Source organism: Botryllus schlosseri, chromosome 3 (assembly GCF_051294905.1).
Source record: "Botryllus schlosseri isolate E-star chromosome 3, Bs_hap1, whole genome shotgun sequence".
NCBI classification, from domain to species: domain Eukaryota; kingdom Metazoa; phylum Chordata; class Ascidiacea; order Stolidobranchia; family Styelidae; genus Botryllus; species Botryllus schlosseri.
In genome coordinates, this window is record NC_137238.1 from 37,490,465 (window position 1) to 37,503,695 (window position 13,231).

A 13,231-nucleotide genomic window follows, 5' to 3' on the forward strand; every position below is an offset into this window, starting at 1 on the left:
GTTGGAATTGAACCAAATTTGGTGTGTAGGCTTAAATTAGGTAACCTAACAATTTTATCAAGTAGCCAGTACAATTTGAGAAAAAAAACTCATTTTTGTGAACACCCCTATATACAGGGTTGCCATACCGTCCTTATTTCTAAGATTTGTCCTTATTTTGAAGGGCGACGTCTTAGAAAACGCAACTGTCCTTATTTCTAAGAAATGTCCTTATTTTTGACTTGCGTCCTTATGTTTTCTTATTTTAAACCGCTAGAGAACTTCGATCGTTATTCTGTGGTAGTGTTGAATAATATTTTAAATTATGCTTTTGCGTTGACATTTTATGACATCATAAATGATAGGAACTCTCGTGATTTACACACCACAAGATTTGACTTCTAACTGGTGAGGGCTAGGGTAGTGAATGCCTGAGTGGCGGCATAGCAGATTCGTCAGCACCTAGCTACCGCAGCGGGCGTCATTTTAGCACGTAACAGCAGTATCAGGTTCCTGCTGTTCGGTCAACAGCAGAATAAGCTCAAGCTGTGGGGAAGGCAGCATTGATTGCGTAGTGAAAAAAGACGCAGTGTAGTCGACACATTGGTTAAAAGGTAGTAAAGCTATAAATCATTGATAAATTTTTCTAAATTAAATTGCACTTGTGCATATAGTTTTAGCTACTAATAAGGCTAAATCCGGTTTGTTAAAATGAGCAGGCGCAAAAACGTTTTTCGTGACGATTATGAGTGAGAATTCGAAGGCATCTAACGAAACTTGAAAGGTTTCGCACATTGTAATATCTGCAGTTGTGACATTAACCTGGGGGCCATTAGAAAAACCGCTATTTCAACTCACATTGATACCCCAAAACACATGAACTGTGTTATAATGATTAATTTGAGCCAGTCTATGAATAATTTTTCCAAAAGCCGATCGGCACCAACGACCACAAACTACAAGGCAGCTGCTGCAGAGGGTAACTGGGCATTCCCAGCACCGTAACTGCCGCACCCCAAACCCCCCAATTGGGGGGGGGCGAGCTCGATGGGGGGCTCAAAATTATTTCGGGAATTAGCATAAATCATAGAGTATTTTTTGAAAATTTATGCAATTTTTTCAAAATTTTTTCGCGCCGCGCGCGAATTCACGTAGCCATTTATCTTTCTTATTGGGTATTGGGCCATTACCGCACCACAACCCACCAAGACATACAATCAAGTTTTAGGCCATATAACATGCGACTCCAAGAAGTGTGCCAGAACGATTGGCAGCGAGAAAAGCTTGGCCGAAAAGGTCTATGCCCTTATGCAGATCAAAGACTTCGCTATATATACAAAATACATGTAGGCTAGGTTTAATTGTCCATATAGCAGTGTTGGGATCAAGTCACTACCTTCGAGTCACGAGTCATTTGGAGTCATTGCACATTTTGACTCGAGTCAAGTCAAGTCAATCGATTTTCGAAGGTGACTCGAGTCAAGTCAAGTCAATCAATTTTTGGAGGTGACTCGAGTCAAGTCGAGTCAAGTCAAGCCAAGTCACGAGTCAAGTCACATTTCAAGTCAAGTTGCCTTGGCGAAGTATGAGGCATGATCACGTCATTGTATTTTGCTAGCTTTCTGACATACAGATTGAGTGGTCATTGATTTTGAACCGATTAACGAATATAGAGTTGAATATACACGCAAGAAGGCGCTGTATCGGTCACATATACGTAGAACTGCTAAACTGCGTAAGTAATTGCATAGCCTCCGTTTATAGTTACCAGCCAAAATAGAGAATTGTGAAACGAATTGATAATATGCAATACATACCTATTTACAAAATGATATGATACAAATCCAGCCACCGCAAATCGTTGAAGACTATAAAAACTATATTCGAATTCAATTTCGGTAAAACAAGAGGTTTGGTTAAGGTGAGAAAAGAGAACAGAGAACAGAGAACAGAAATAGATATTTTGTTATTAAATTACTTTACTATACTAGTTTACGACAACGTAAGCTGTAAGCTTCGATCACTTCGTTTGCGGTCAATTTATTTGTGAGAGAACAATGGAGGCTCAGTAAAACGGATGATCATTGAATGATCACCAGCGTTTTGCGAGCAATCCGAACATATGCAAGATACAATGATTTCTATCGACAACCATTACTTGATGACTTGAGATTGACTCGTGAATTTTGCTCCGAGTCACGAGTCAATCCACATTTCTGACTCGCCGAGTCAAGTCAAGTCAAGTCATTTTAGCAAAGTGACTCGAGTCAAGTCAAGTCATACGAAAAAGGTGACTCGAGTCATCCCAACACTGCCATATAGGCGCCTAAATGACTGGCGCCGAATGTTCCTGTCTTTGCAATCTGAACCTCACAAGACAAATACCATCCCGCTGGGAAAAATTTTATGCCAGTGAAGAAATACCAATTTGAAATCGTGTGCTTCTCTTAGTTTAGAAGCCTACGTTTGGGCGGTTCTATATTTTCTGATATAGCAGACTGGAAGTCACGAAATAACATGATGTAACGAAGTCATATCAACGGTTCCGCCCGCCCGAAGATGTTTAATCATTATTTACGGGCCCTCCCGTTTTCAAGACACTTCACTCAGCTCTACCGGTAAATCTAATTACGTGAGTAGAGAAGACAATAAATTGATAGCATATTATATATGCAGTCGCCGATCTGATTTACCGATTTTATCATAAATTATCGAAAATTTTCGCGCTTGGCGCTGCCTCTCAATACAGTACTGGTCATTTCGTGACAAACGTGAACAACGTGATGGGGTGTCGTTTTATCACCCAAAGTGAGCCCAAGACCCACGTTCTGGGGGGCCTGACGAGGTGCTGTTTCGTTCCTGCCAACGGGTATACGCCCGAAGATGTTTAATTATTATTGAGTGGTCCTACCATTTCAAACACACCTCACTCAGCTCTACCGGCAAATCTGATTACGTGAGTAGAGAGGACAATATATTGATAGCATATTATAGATATATGCAGTCGCCGATCTGATTTACCGATTTTATCATAAATTATCGAAAATTTTCGCGCTTGGCGCTGGCTCTCAATACAGTACGGGTAATTTCGTGACAAACGTGAACAACGTGATGGGGTGTCGTTTTGTCACCCTATGGGATCCCAAGACCCACGTTTTGGGGGCCTGACGAGGTGCTGTTTTGTTCCTGTCAACGGGTATACGCCCGAAGATGTTTAATTATTATTGAGTGGTCCTACCTTTTCAAACACACCTCACTCAGCTCTACCGGCAAATCTGATTACGTGAGCAGAGAGAAGATAAAAATTGATAACAATGTATGCAATTCCCGATCATACTGACCGATGAAATCATGAATACTATAAATTTTGCGAATTTTACGAATCCAAATTTCTAGCCCTAATATTTCTAAGCATAATCGTCTATTCGTAATTAGATGTACGCTGAGTGTTTCCACCGAATAATGCGACGATGCTATTTTTATCTTGTCTGCGAAAATGGGAGTTATTTGCTTATCGCCGCCCAAACGCACCATTACACGATGAGGGCGAGAGATATTACATAGTTGGCGATTCACGACGCATAACAGAGCTATCAATGTTTGATGTCAAGCGGTAATAACGAGATAATTTAGTCTTGGACAATTCACAAAGCCCTTTCTGATCTATTATATAGCTTCTAAATTCTGCAGTTTTTCATCTATTGTAACATATTGGATGGAATTAATTATTACCTTGCTGTTGTTTTTAATTGCCTTCAACACGTCGCCAACATGGGCAACAAACGCAATAACTGGTGATTTCAAAGAAATGGTCTGCAACCAGTGCCATCAATGGTGTGACAATACCACTGCCAGTAGTTGTGATGGCGCTGAATTGGAATCAGCATTGGCACGTTATGACTCTGGTGGTGTCTTCAAATTGAACATTCCCGAGGTCGGGGCCAGGAATGCATTATGTGACGTAACAGACGATGGTGGAAACTGGACCGTAAGATCAATGCGCGATATTTGTAGGAAGATTCGCTTCATTTGCGGTTCCATAAAAGGTTTACCAGCGAAGAATGAATGGAAAAGTCGATTTCTACAGAGGCTGGGATGATTACGTGAATGGATTTGGTGATTTACGAGGAGATCATTGGTTGGGTATGACTTGTTATATATAAGTTTTGTGGCTGTTTTTCTCTCATGTATTGCTCGGCGGACTGCAGACTGTCCACTGTTATATTAATATAAATGAATACACTCGATTACTTCACTGCCATGGAGGTGACGAGTAACAAGGCCTTTATAGGCCGTGTCGTCACCTCCAGTCAAATTTTTATGTTTGACGAAGCAATAAATGTCTGTTTGTCTGTCTGACAAGAGCCGACAATTTCGCGTTTTTCGCTATGATGACGTCACAAAGACGTACTCGCTGGCATGAAAATCTCACGACATTGTATTTAAGCGAATTTTGTTTAGCAAAGAGTCTAGCCGGGACAGCGCTTTTCAACCGGTGCGCCTTGAGATTTGGCATGAGAGTACACGTTTCTACTGTCGCGGAGTCGAAATACTCGGGCAAAAAAATCATTGTGAAATTCATTGTGCTTCCGACTCTCTGCCAATTATAAATAATAACTGATATATATCCCAAAAACCAAATGCTGTCAATCGATATGCCGTATCGGATGTTGCACATCATTTCGAATGGTCTTTGAAGACCAAATACGATAGCAGCCTCGGAAACTCGGTTTCGGAACAACATACGGGAGTTTAGCCCTGAAACTGCCAATCTGTTTGCAATATATTGCGGATCAGCTCCCAGTCGACTTCGTAAACGAAATTACCACCCTATAATTCTTGAGCAGTAACCATGCATGCAACTTGAGTCAGTGTTAAATACCACCGTCACGACACAAATATACTAAGTTTCAAGACTCATAATAGTGCGAAACACCGTCGAAATCGATATAGACCAGTGGTTCTCAAACTGGGGGGCCCGCCCCCCTTGGGGACCCTGGAGGCATCTGAAGGGGGCGCGAAGCCGTAGGTACCTGCAAATTTTTCGCGCTCGGCGTGATTTACCTCCAGTTCATGGTTATTGCTCTGTCTATTGTGCGAATTTCATATTTTAGAATTCTCTCGTTTACAGATATAACCTTCAATGCCATCAAACTATCCGCTGGGATTGCTAGCATTCTGATTGCTCTCTTCGATACATTGTAATATCACGATAATGGGGGCGCGAAGTCTTTCACAATCAGAAAGGGCGGCGTGTCTAGAAAAGTCTGAAAACCACTGATATACACCAACAACTCAGCGCGTGGTATTGTAACAGAGTACAGATACAGATACCATTGCTACATCATATTGGGACGGCGAGCCGCATTGTTGTCCCACCTGTACACGAATTTGGCCGCGTAAGATGAATAGATAGAGTAAACAACGTCTTTTTATTGTGAGTGGCTGTGAGAGAATAGATACGTAAAAGCTTGTTGTAAGCGCTTACGGGGCACGGGCAATTTATGCCCCGGTTATGCGTTTACAAGCGACAACGTCGAAGATAATACGATGTTTGCCGTAATTTCGCTTTATTTTGGTTCCTGTACGTTTATAACACGGAGCTTTAGGTGGGCCAATGCCCCAGATGCCCTATTGGACGAGTCGCCACTGGCGATATTCATTGGTCGTGATCGGGCAGGTCAATGGTAAAGTAAATTGACAGTGAGCGTGAGCACTATTGAAATATTGCTTCACCATATATTCGTTGCGTCCACGTCTAGAATTGCTGCACTTATTAGGTTGTAATGAACTAACAATCTACTTTTCTTCAGGCCTAGAAGCATTGCATCAAATGACAAAGAACCGCAATATGGAGATGAAAATCAAAATGATCACGAAAGATGGGGTTTATTGGGTTGCTAAATACAGGTGAATATGAATTGTAAGAGCATTTACATTTCGGCGCAAGTCATAGATCAGTGGTCGGCAGCCGCTGATGGGCCGCGAGCTCGTAGACGTCCGGTTTCGATTTATAGTGATCAAGATTACTGATAAAGAGTCTATCAAATTCAAGTGCATCTCTAATGAAAATGTGTTTACCGGCAGTGGCGTAGGCAGGGAGAAGTTTTGTACGTACAAACACGCCCCTTCCATGATGTAATGCCCCTCCTTTTCGAATCCAAATTTCTAGCCCTAATATTTCTAAGCCTAATTGTTCATTAGATGTACGCTGAGTGTTTCTAGAGAATAATGCGGCGATGCTATTTTTATCTTGTCTGCGAAAATGGGAGTTATTTGCTTATCGTCCACCCAAATGTACAATCACACGAAGGGGGACAGAGATATTACATAGTTGGTGATTCACGACGCATAACAGAGCTATCAATGTATGATGTGAAGTGGTAATAACGAGATAATATAATCTTGGATAATTCGCAAGTGTCAGATTCTATCTACACTGCAGATTTAACTGAGAAATACTTCTAGGATTCCGCCTCTCAGCCGGACTACGATTGTATCACACACTAGACCAGCTCAGGTGCTCCCATTTGCTTAGCTATCATAAGAACAAGTCATATTTTGTGAAATACATAGTGATTGCATGCTTTAGCCCAGAGGTCTCAAACTCAAATGTGCTGGCGGGCCAGTTTTCCAGTTTTTACGACGCCGCGGGCCGCAGCATTTATAGGGGTATTCCATGTCTTTCCAAGTAGGCCTTATTTGACGGGATTGAATTGTCCTATTGAAAGTGAGCCGATCCAGCAGACCGACAGTATATAAACACACATCATAAAAATGTGATTTAGTCTTGTATCAATTTAGGACTGGCACGAAAAGAATCATGAATAGTTTAATGGCTTTTGGAGCAATTTAAGAGGGAATTTTCACTTTATAACCTGATGATATATATGTGACTTTTATATATTGTGAAATTAATATATATCTAAAATGTCGTCGCGGGCCGCACAAAATGTTCTGGCGGGCCGCGTGTCTGAGACCTCTGCTTTAGCCAATACTGACTACCAATACTGAGAACATGATTGTTACTAACAACCAACTATTATGAATTGAATGATGGATCAATGTGACGTTGCCATTAATTGGTAATTCAATAAAGGAGCTTGAAAAACATGATGCAGGATTAGCGGGAAGTGTAAAAAGCTTAAACGAAATTTTAAAACTACATTTGAGGCAAATAAATGTCAGAAACAAAGTTTGACTAAGGGTTATGGTATAGGAAATATCAAATAATCGGCTCAACAAAATTTTTGTTACATGTAGTTATCTCAAGCAGATATGATAATTTTCAAAATATTCAAAATCCATGACGCCAAACGAAATTAATTCAGGTCGTGGGTAATCCGTTGTGTGGCGTAAGGGGTGCAATTCATTCGCACGAATATTAAAAGACCGCTTCACGAAAAGAAATCAAATGGTTATTAATTCATTTCCACCGAAAATTCAATTTTTTTTAAATCCAAAACTTTCCACTCCAATAACTTCGCTCGCACTCGTTGGAATTGAGACCAAAACTCTTCAATTTCCTCTCATGACGTAACTGGTAAAGCCGGAGATTCGTGAATAGGAGTTGACACAGCTTCAGCTTAACACGATTCTTACCATTCAGCAACTTCCGCATCGGCCCCGGATCCGACAACTACCGTCTCCACGTATCCGGATTCTCCGGGAACGGGACCTGGGTCAGAGGCGGTCTCTCAGCTCACAACAACCATCAATTCTCAACGAAGGACGCGGATCACGACGAGTGGCCGACACTGCATTGCGCTTCTCTCTACGAAGCAGGCTGGTGGTATAACAAAGGGTACGGCGACTGCGGCGACAGCAACCTGAACGGGAACTACAACAAAACAGGCAGCGAGGGAATCTGGTGGAAAGCTTACTACCGACTGCTGCGATTCTCCGAGATGAAGATCAGGAAAAGAGCGTGAAAAGGATTTTATGTGACGTCACACTACCGTGTGTCTGCACTCATAGAACTGACTGTGTGACGTCACAGTTCCTTCCGATCATGAATGTCGGATTGAGTTTCTTTAGCCGTAAAGGACTAACCGAAAACCTCGTTGTATAGGCCTATACAAAATACAGATAGGTTTTTTTGTCCATATAGGCGCCTAAATGACTGGCGTTGAATGTTCTTGTCTTGGCAATCGGAACCACACAAGACAAATACCATCCTGCAGGAAAACATTATATGCCAGTGAAGAAATCGTGTGATCTTTCAGTCTAGTACGTTTGGTCGGAGGTCACGAAATAACATCATGTAACGAAGTCGGGTTCGCTCGCCCGAAGAGGTTCAATTACTATTTGCGGGCTGTAGCGTTTCAAAGACACCTCACTCAGCTCTACCGGTAAATCTGATTACGTGAGCAGAGAGGACAAAACATTGATAGCAAAAGGCTATATATGCGATTCGCGCTGGCTCACCATTCACCCACAACAAAACACATCGACAATTTTCTCTTTCCACGTTTCCACAAACGGCGACTATCGGGAGTCGAACTCAAAAGCGTCACACTTCGACGGTAGAAGCAAAAACTCTTTGAGAAAAAACGAAAAAGCGATGGAAAACAGCTCATTCCATTAAAGAACCGATGCAACTATCAAGCAGCGACAGTTTCGGCCGCTGACTAGAACAAACAGAGCTGTTACAAAGGTCATTACCGAATATGCTCAGTGTGTAATTAAATCGTGAAATACGAATTCAAACAGCAAACCAACTATTTGTGTCAGACACTCAGAAACTGAGTGCGACCCGTTTAGACAGATTTTTCCAAATTAGATTATGATTAGAATTACTGAATTCGCAGAAAACTTGGACATGGAATGGAATTGTGAATGAGGAATAAATACGGCGAAATCAAGTTCAGGTCGTAGCAAATCACAGTGCGTTCCCATATGCATGAGCGTGGTTAACTTCTGTATAGACTAAGCTTGGCTCGCTTGGCACTCACCTGCGGTCACCGAGACGCGGGTCACATGCGGCCGGCGATCTGATTTGGGATTTTGGAAGAACGCGAAGTAAAGCATTTTGAAATGCTAAAATTGATTTCAGCTTCAAATTACTATTGCTGTTGGTTCAAAATATGGTATTCGCCTGGATGCCTGTGCCCAACAACATATCCATACACTATATATTCCGCACTAGCTGAAACGGCTTCGGCGTTGTACTAACGCACGGCTAATATTAGTCACAATTACTACTATGATTGTAAGTAGCCTACAGTGTAAGTAATGCGATGGTGGCTTGGCACTGGATTTCCCTGCGCGAGAGGGATATTCTTGTCAACTCGCTGCAAAATGCTACGGCCAACGAGGTATTTTAAGGAAAACAATATATTAGATTAGAATTAGAACGTACGACTTTTTCACAAATTATATTAGAATTAGAGCAGTGTGGTTCTCAACCTTTTTCACCTCGCGGACCGGTAAAATTTAAAAAAATGTCTAGTGGACCGGTGAAAATTGAAATGAAGTCAAAATGTAAAGTATGCAACCGTTTTTTGCATTATGTGGTGCTAGAGAGTGACATTTAGAGGGTTTTGATCGTATTTAAATATAAAAACAGATTAGCCTACAGCAGCTATACCGGCCATCTGCAAATCCGGGCCGAAAAAACACTTCGTTGGGAGCGGTCCGGATACCGAGCAGAACCCACGGAAGGGGGTCGACCTAGTTTGCATCGGTCAAACGAGCCAATAATGCACTTTTCAGATGTCGATGAAACCGTTCCACCAAACCGTTTACTTGTGGATGGAAAGATGTAGTGCGGTGAAGTTCGATACCTAAAAGTTGGTTGATTGCTGACCACAATTCCGATGTAAATTGGGGCCCACGATCGGAAGACAGATGGTAGGGAACACCAAACCTAGAAATCCAATGAAATATGAACGCCTTGGCGCACATGATAGTTGTGGAGTTTTCGATTGGGGTCGCTTCTGGCCAACGAGTGTATCGGTCGACTATTGTAAGTAAATAGGTTTTGCCTTGGCATTGAGGCAAAGGGCCTACCAGATCAATGTTTAGATGGCTGAAGCGCGCTGAGGGTGTTGGGTAATCTTGAACCGGCGAAGAAACGTGCTGATGTATTTTTGAACGCTGGCACGCCAGGCATTGCTTGGCCCACAACCCCACTTCTTTCTGCATACCGTGCCAAACGAATTTCGAGCTCACGAGTTTTTTCGTTATGCGAATGGACGGATGTGACAAACCGTGGATTGTTTCGAAAACTTTCCTTCTCCAAGGTTCGGGAACCACGAGACGAGGTTGTCCGCAGGAGATATCGCATAGCAGCGTCACTGCCGAGTTTCCGATAGGAATGTCTCTGAGCTGTAGGTTTGTAACCGCAGTGCGATAAGCCCGTACCTCGTCGGTTTCTTGGGCTTTAGCTAAGTTTTCGAGGTTTAGGTCTAAAAGCGTCGGCGGTTGGCCGGTATAGTAGCGATCGTTGGTCTCGAAAGTGCGTCCGCGACCGTGTTGTTTTTACCTTTGATATGCCTGACATCAGTGGTATATTCGGAAATCGCGCAAAGGTGCCGCTGTTGTCGTGCTGACCAAGGCTCCGAAGGTTTTGTGAATGCGTAGGTGAGTGGCTTGTGGTCGGTAAAAGCTGTGAAAGGGCGTCCCTCTAGGAAATATCGGAAATGCCTGATGCACAAACGTAGCGCCAAAAGTACTCGGTCGAAAGCGCTGTATTTTGTCTCCGGCTTACGAAGCTGCCGACTGAAAAAGGCAAGGGGACACCATTCCCCGTCGACCAGTTGTTCTAAGACTCCCCCAACTGCCGTTTGTGAAGCGTCGACAGTGAGGGCTGTGTTAGCAGCGCATCTTGGATGGTGCAACATTGTTGCGTTGGCTAACGCTTCCTTCGCTGCATTGAAAGCTTTTTCTAGCTCAGTGGTCGGGAACCTTTTTTGTACGAAGAGCCATATTGACCCCATATTTTCCATTTCAACTTCCAAAGAGCCATACATTTTAATCAACTAATACGTAACAATTGGAAAATCGTGACGTCATGGTAGCGCAAATTCGTCGAATTTCTTCAGTTATACGAGATCGTAGGTTCGTCTTGACGATATTCTTAAGTGCGAGGACTCATAGGGACATAAGTAGGCGGATCCAAACATGATGGTCACTGCACAGAAGCATGCATATCCACTTTAATGTGTGATGCGTCACTGACGTGGTTTCAGGGGAGGCACGTGAGGCAGTGCCTTACCTGTCTACTAGATTTTGAACATTTTTAGTACGAAAATCACGCAACTTTCCTATTTATTGCTCGAAAATATAGCGTGAAAGGGGAGATAAGGCATAGGTGAGGCACGGCCGTGATTAGGACATTCATCGTGAATATCATAGAATTTATAATAACTGATAACACCCTGGTCAACACATATTTTTAGGCATACAAAGTAAGAGTGGTTTTGGTGGTTCTGAAGGGCACTGATTCCGAAAATGACCTTAGTTTTTTTTTCAAATTGGCTCCCGTTTTGGAGATAACCCATGGGGACGACATGAGGGTTCTTCATAGTCAATTATTATATGCTGAAGTGCCGCATAAAATTAGAAAAAACTACGATTTTTTCTTGCCAGAGAGAGAGAGAGAGGGATCAGATTTATTTTCGCCTGCACCATCAAGATGCTTTGACGATGGAGATGCGATACGACCTTTAAGTAAGGTCATCTAGTCTGCACCACCGTATTTTTCTCCTCCCGCCTAGCCGGATAGCCGCGGATACCAGTTTTCGAGTCTTTGGTCTGACTGGATTGAACCCACGGGAAACTGGACGCATAACCATTACACTATCTCGTCAAGTGAAATATTCAATGGTAAATACAGTAATTCCGGACTTTTTATGGGTACAAGAGTTAATCTCTAATCACTGATGTGATATTCGTAATCAGCAACCTCGAAAACCCCAGAAACGGCTCTTAGATGTCCTACCCAATTTTTTTTTTCGTTTTGCTGACCAGTGTAATATGCCGCAGCGATTCCGATTCGTCTTCTCAATTCTCAAAGTATTCGGCGGTAAAAGCGTTGTGCAACACGCCTACATTTGAACAGCAACTACAAAGCTACGTCGTCAATCAAGAACGTGGATCACTATGGCGTTGTTTGTAATTTGAATTTGTAATTGTGAATGTCACTTCCAAGGAGTTCATTTCTTGCCGTAGATCAGGAAGACAATGTGTATGTGTGTGTATTTTTGCATTGTCATACAGGTGTCGCCTTGTCTTCTATTCTCATTGAGCAATCAACGCATCGTGCAATACGGGATTTCGTGGCGGATACTTCGAAATTCAGGAGTGATATTGGTCGCAGGCGAGACAGCAACTTAGATTTGAGGATTTTGAAAAGGGAGTCCGAGCCCCTAACCCTGAATACGCCACTGTATTAACCTCTCAAAGACATGTTTATACTGCCACAAGAATAATTATACTGGTCGTGCTGAAGATTTAATAACAGGTTGCTGCAATATTGAAAAATTATGCGCAAAATTAGAATTTTCGCAAAGAGCCATACTTTATGCCCGAAAGAGCCATATATGGCTCGCGAGCCATAGGTTCCCGACCACTGTTCTAGCTCGAGGCCCCAGACTAAGTTTCGTGGCTTGCCGGCCAGCGCACGATAAAGGGGTATCATGATGTCGGCAATTGCAGGGATGAATCTGTGATAGAAATTAATCATCCCGTTAAATTCTTGCAGAGCCTTGAGGGTTTTGGGCGGCGAAAATTGCGTGATTGCGTCTACTTTGGTGGGCAAGGGTTCGATTCCTCGGTGGTCCACGATGTGACCCAAGAACTCAAGCTTGTCCTTCCCAAATTGGCACTTCTCTTTGTTGATCACTAAGCCGTGATCGCACAGTCTCTGAAAGAGAGTGCGAAGATGCTCTAGATGCGTCTCAAAGTTCGCGCTACCCACCAAGATGTCATCAAGATAAACGTACACGAATGGCAAATCTTGACAGACGGTGTCCATTAGTCGCTGAAACGTCTGAGCAGCGTTCTTTAGACCAAATGGCATGCGAAGGAACTCGAATAGCCCAAAAGGTGTGATAACCGCGGTTTTGGGAATGTCGGCGGGTGCTACCGGGACTTGGTGGTATCCTCTGACGAGGTCAACTTTCGAAAATATGCGACTCCCCTAATCGTCTTGAGATTTCGCATGAAATATATGAGTCATTTAAACAAGACCTCCCGAATCATGCTGCTATGTGAAGGACCTCCTAATATGGTCGATGTAAAGAGATTC

General features: G+C 42.8%; 1 protein-coding gene across 1 annotated transcript in view; it reads left to right on the top strand.

The window, feature by feature from the left end:
- The window catches only part of LOC145435198 (microfibril-associated glycoprotein 4-like), a 287,005-nt gene that overhangs the window by 95,166 nt on the left and 178,608 nt on the right, over positions 1–13,231 (top strand). Inside the window, exons 2-4 of the mRNA XM_080312523.1 lie at positions 3,654–3,967; positions 4,026–4,122; positions 5,793–5,889. Of these exons, the coding sequence (XP_080168649.1) occupies positions 3,695–3,967; positions 4,026–4,122; positions 5,793–5,889 (467 nt within the window). The 5' untranslated portion in view covers positions 3,654–3,694. The remainder of the gene's footprint in view (positions 1–3,653; positions 3,968–4,025; positions 4,123–5,792; positions 5,890–13,231) is intronic.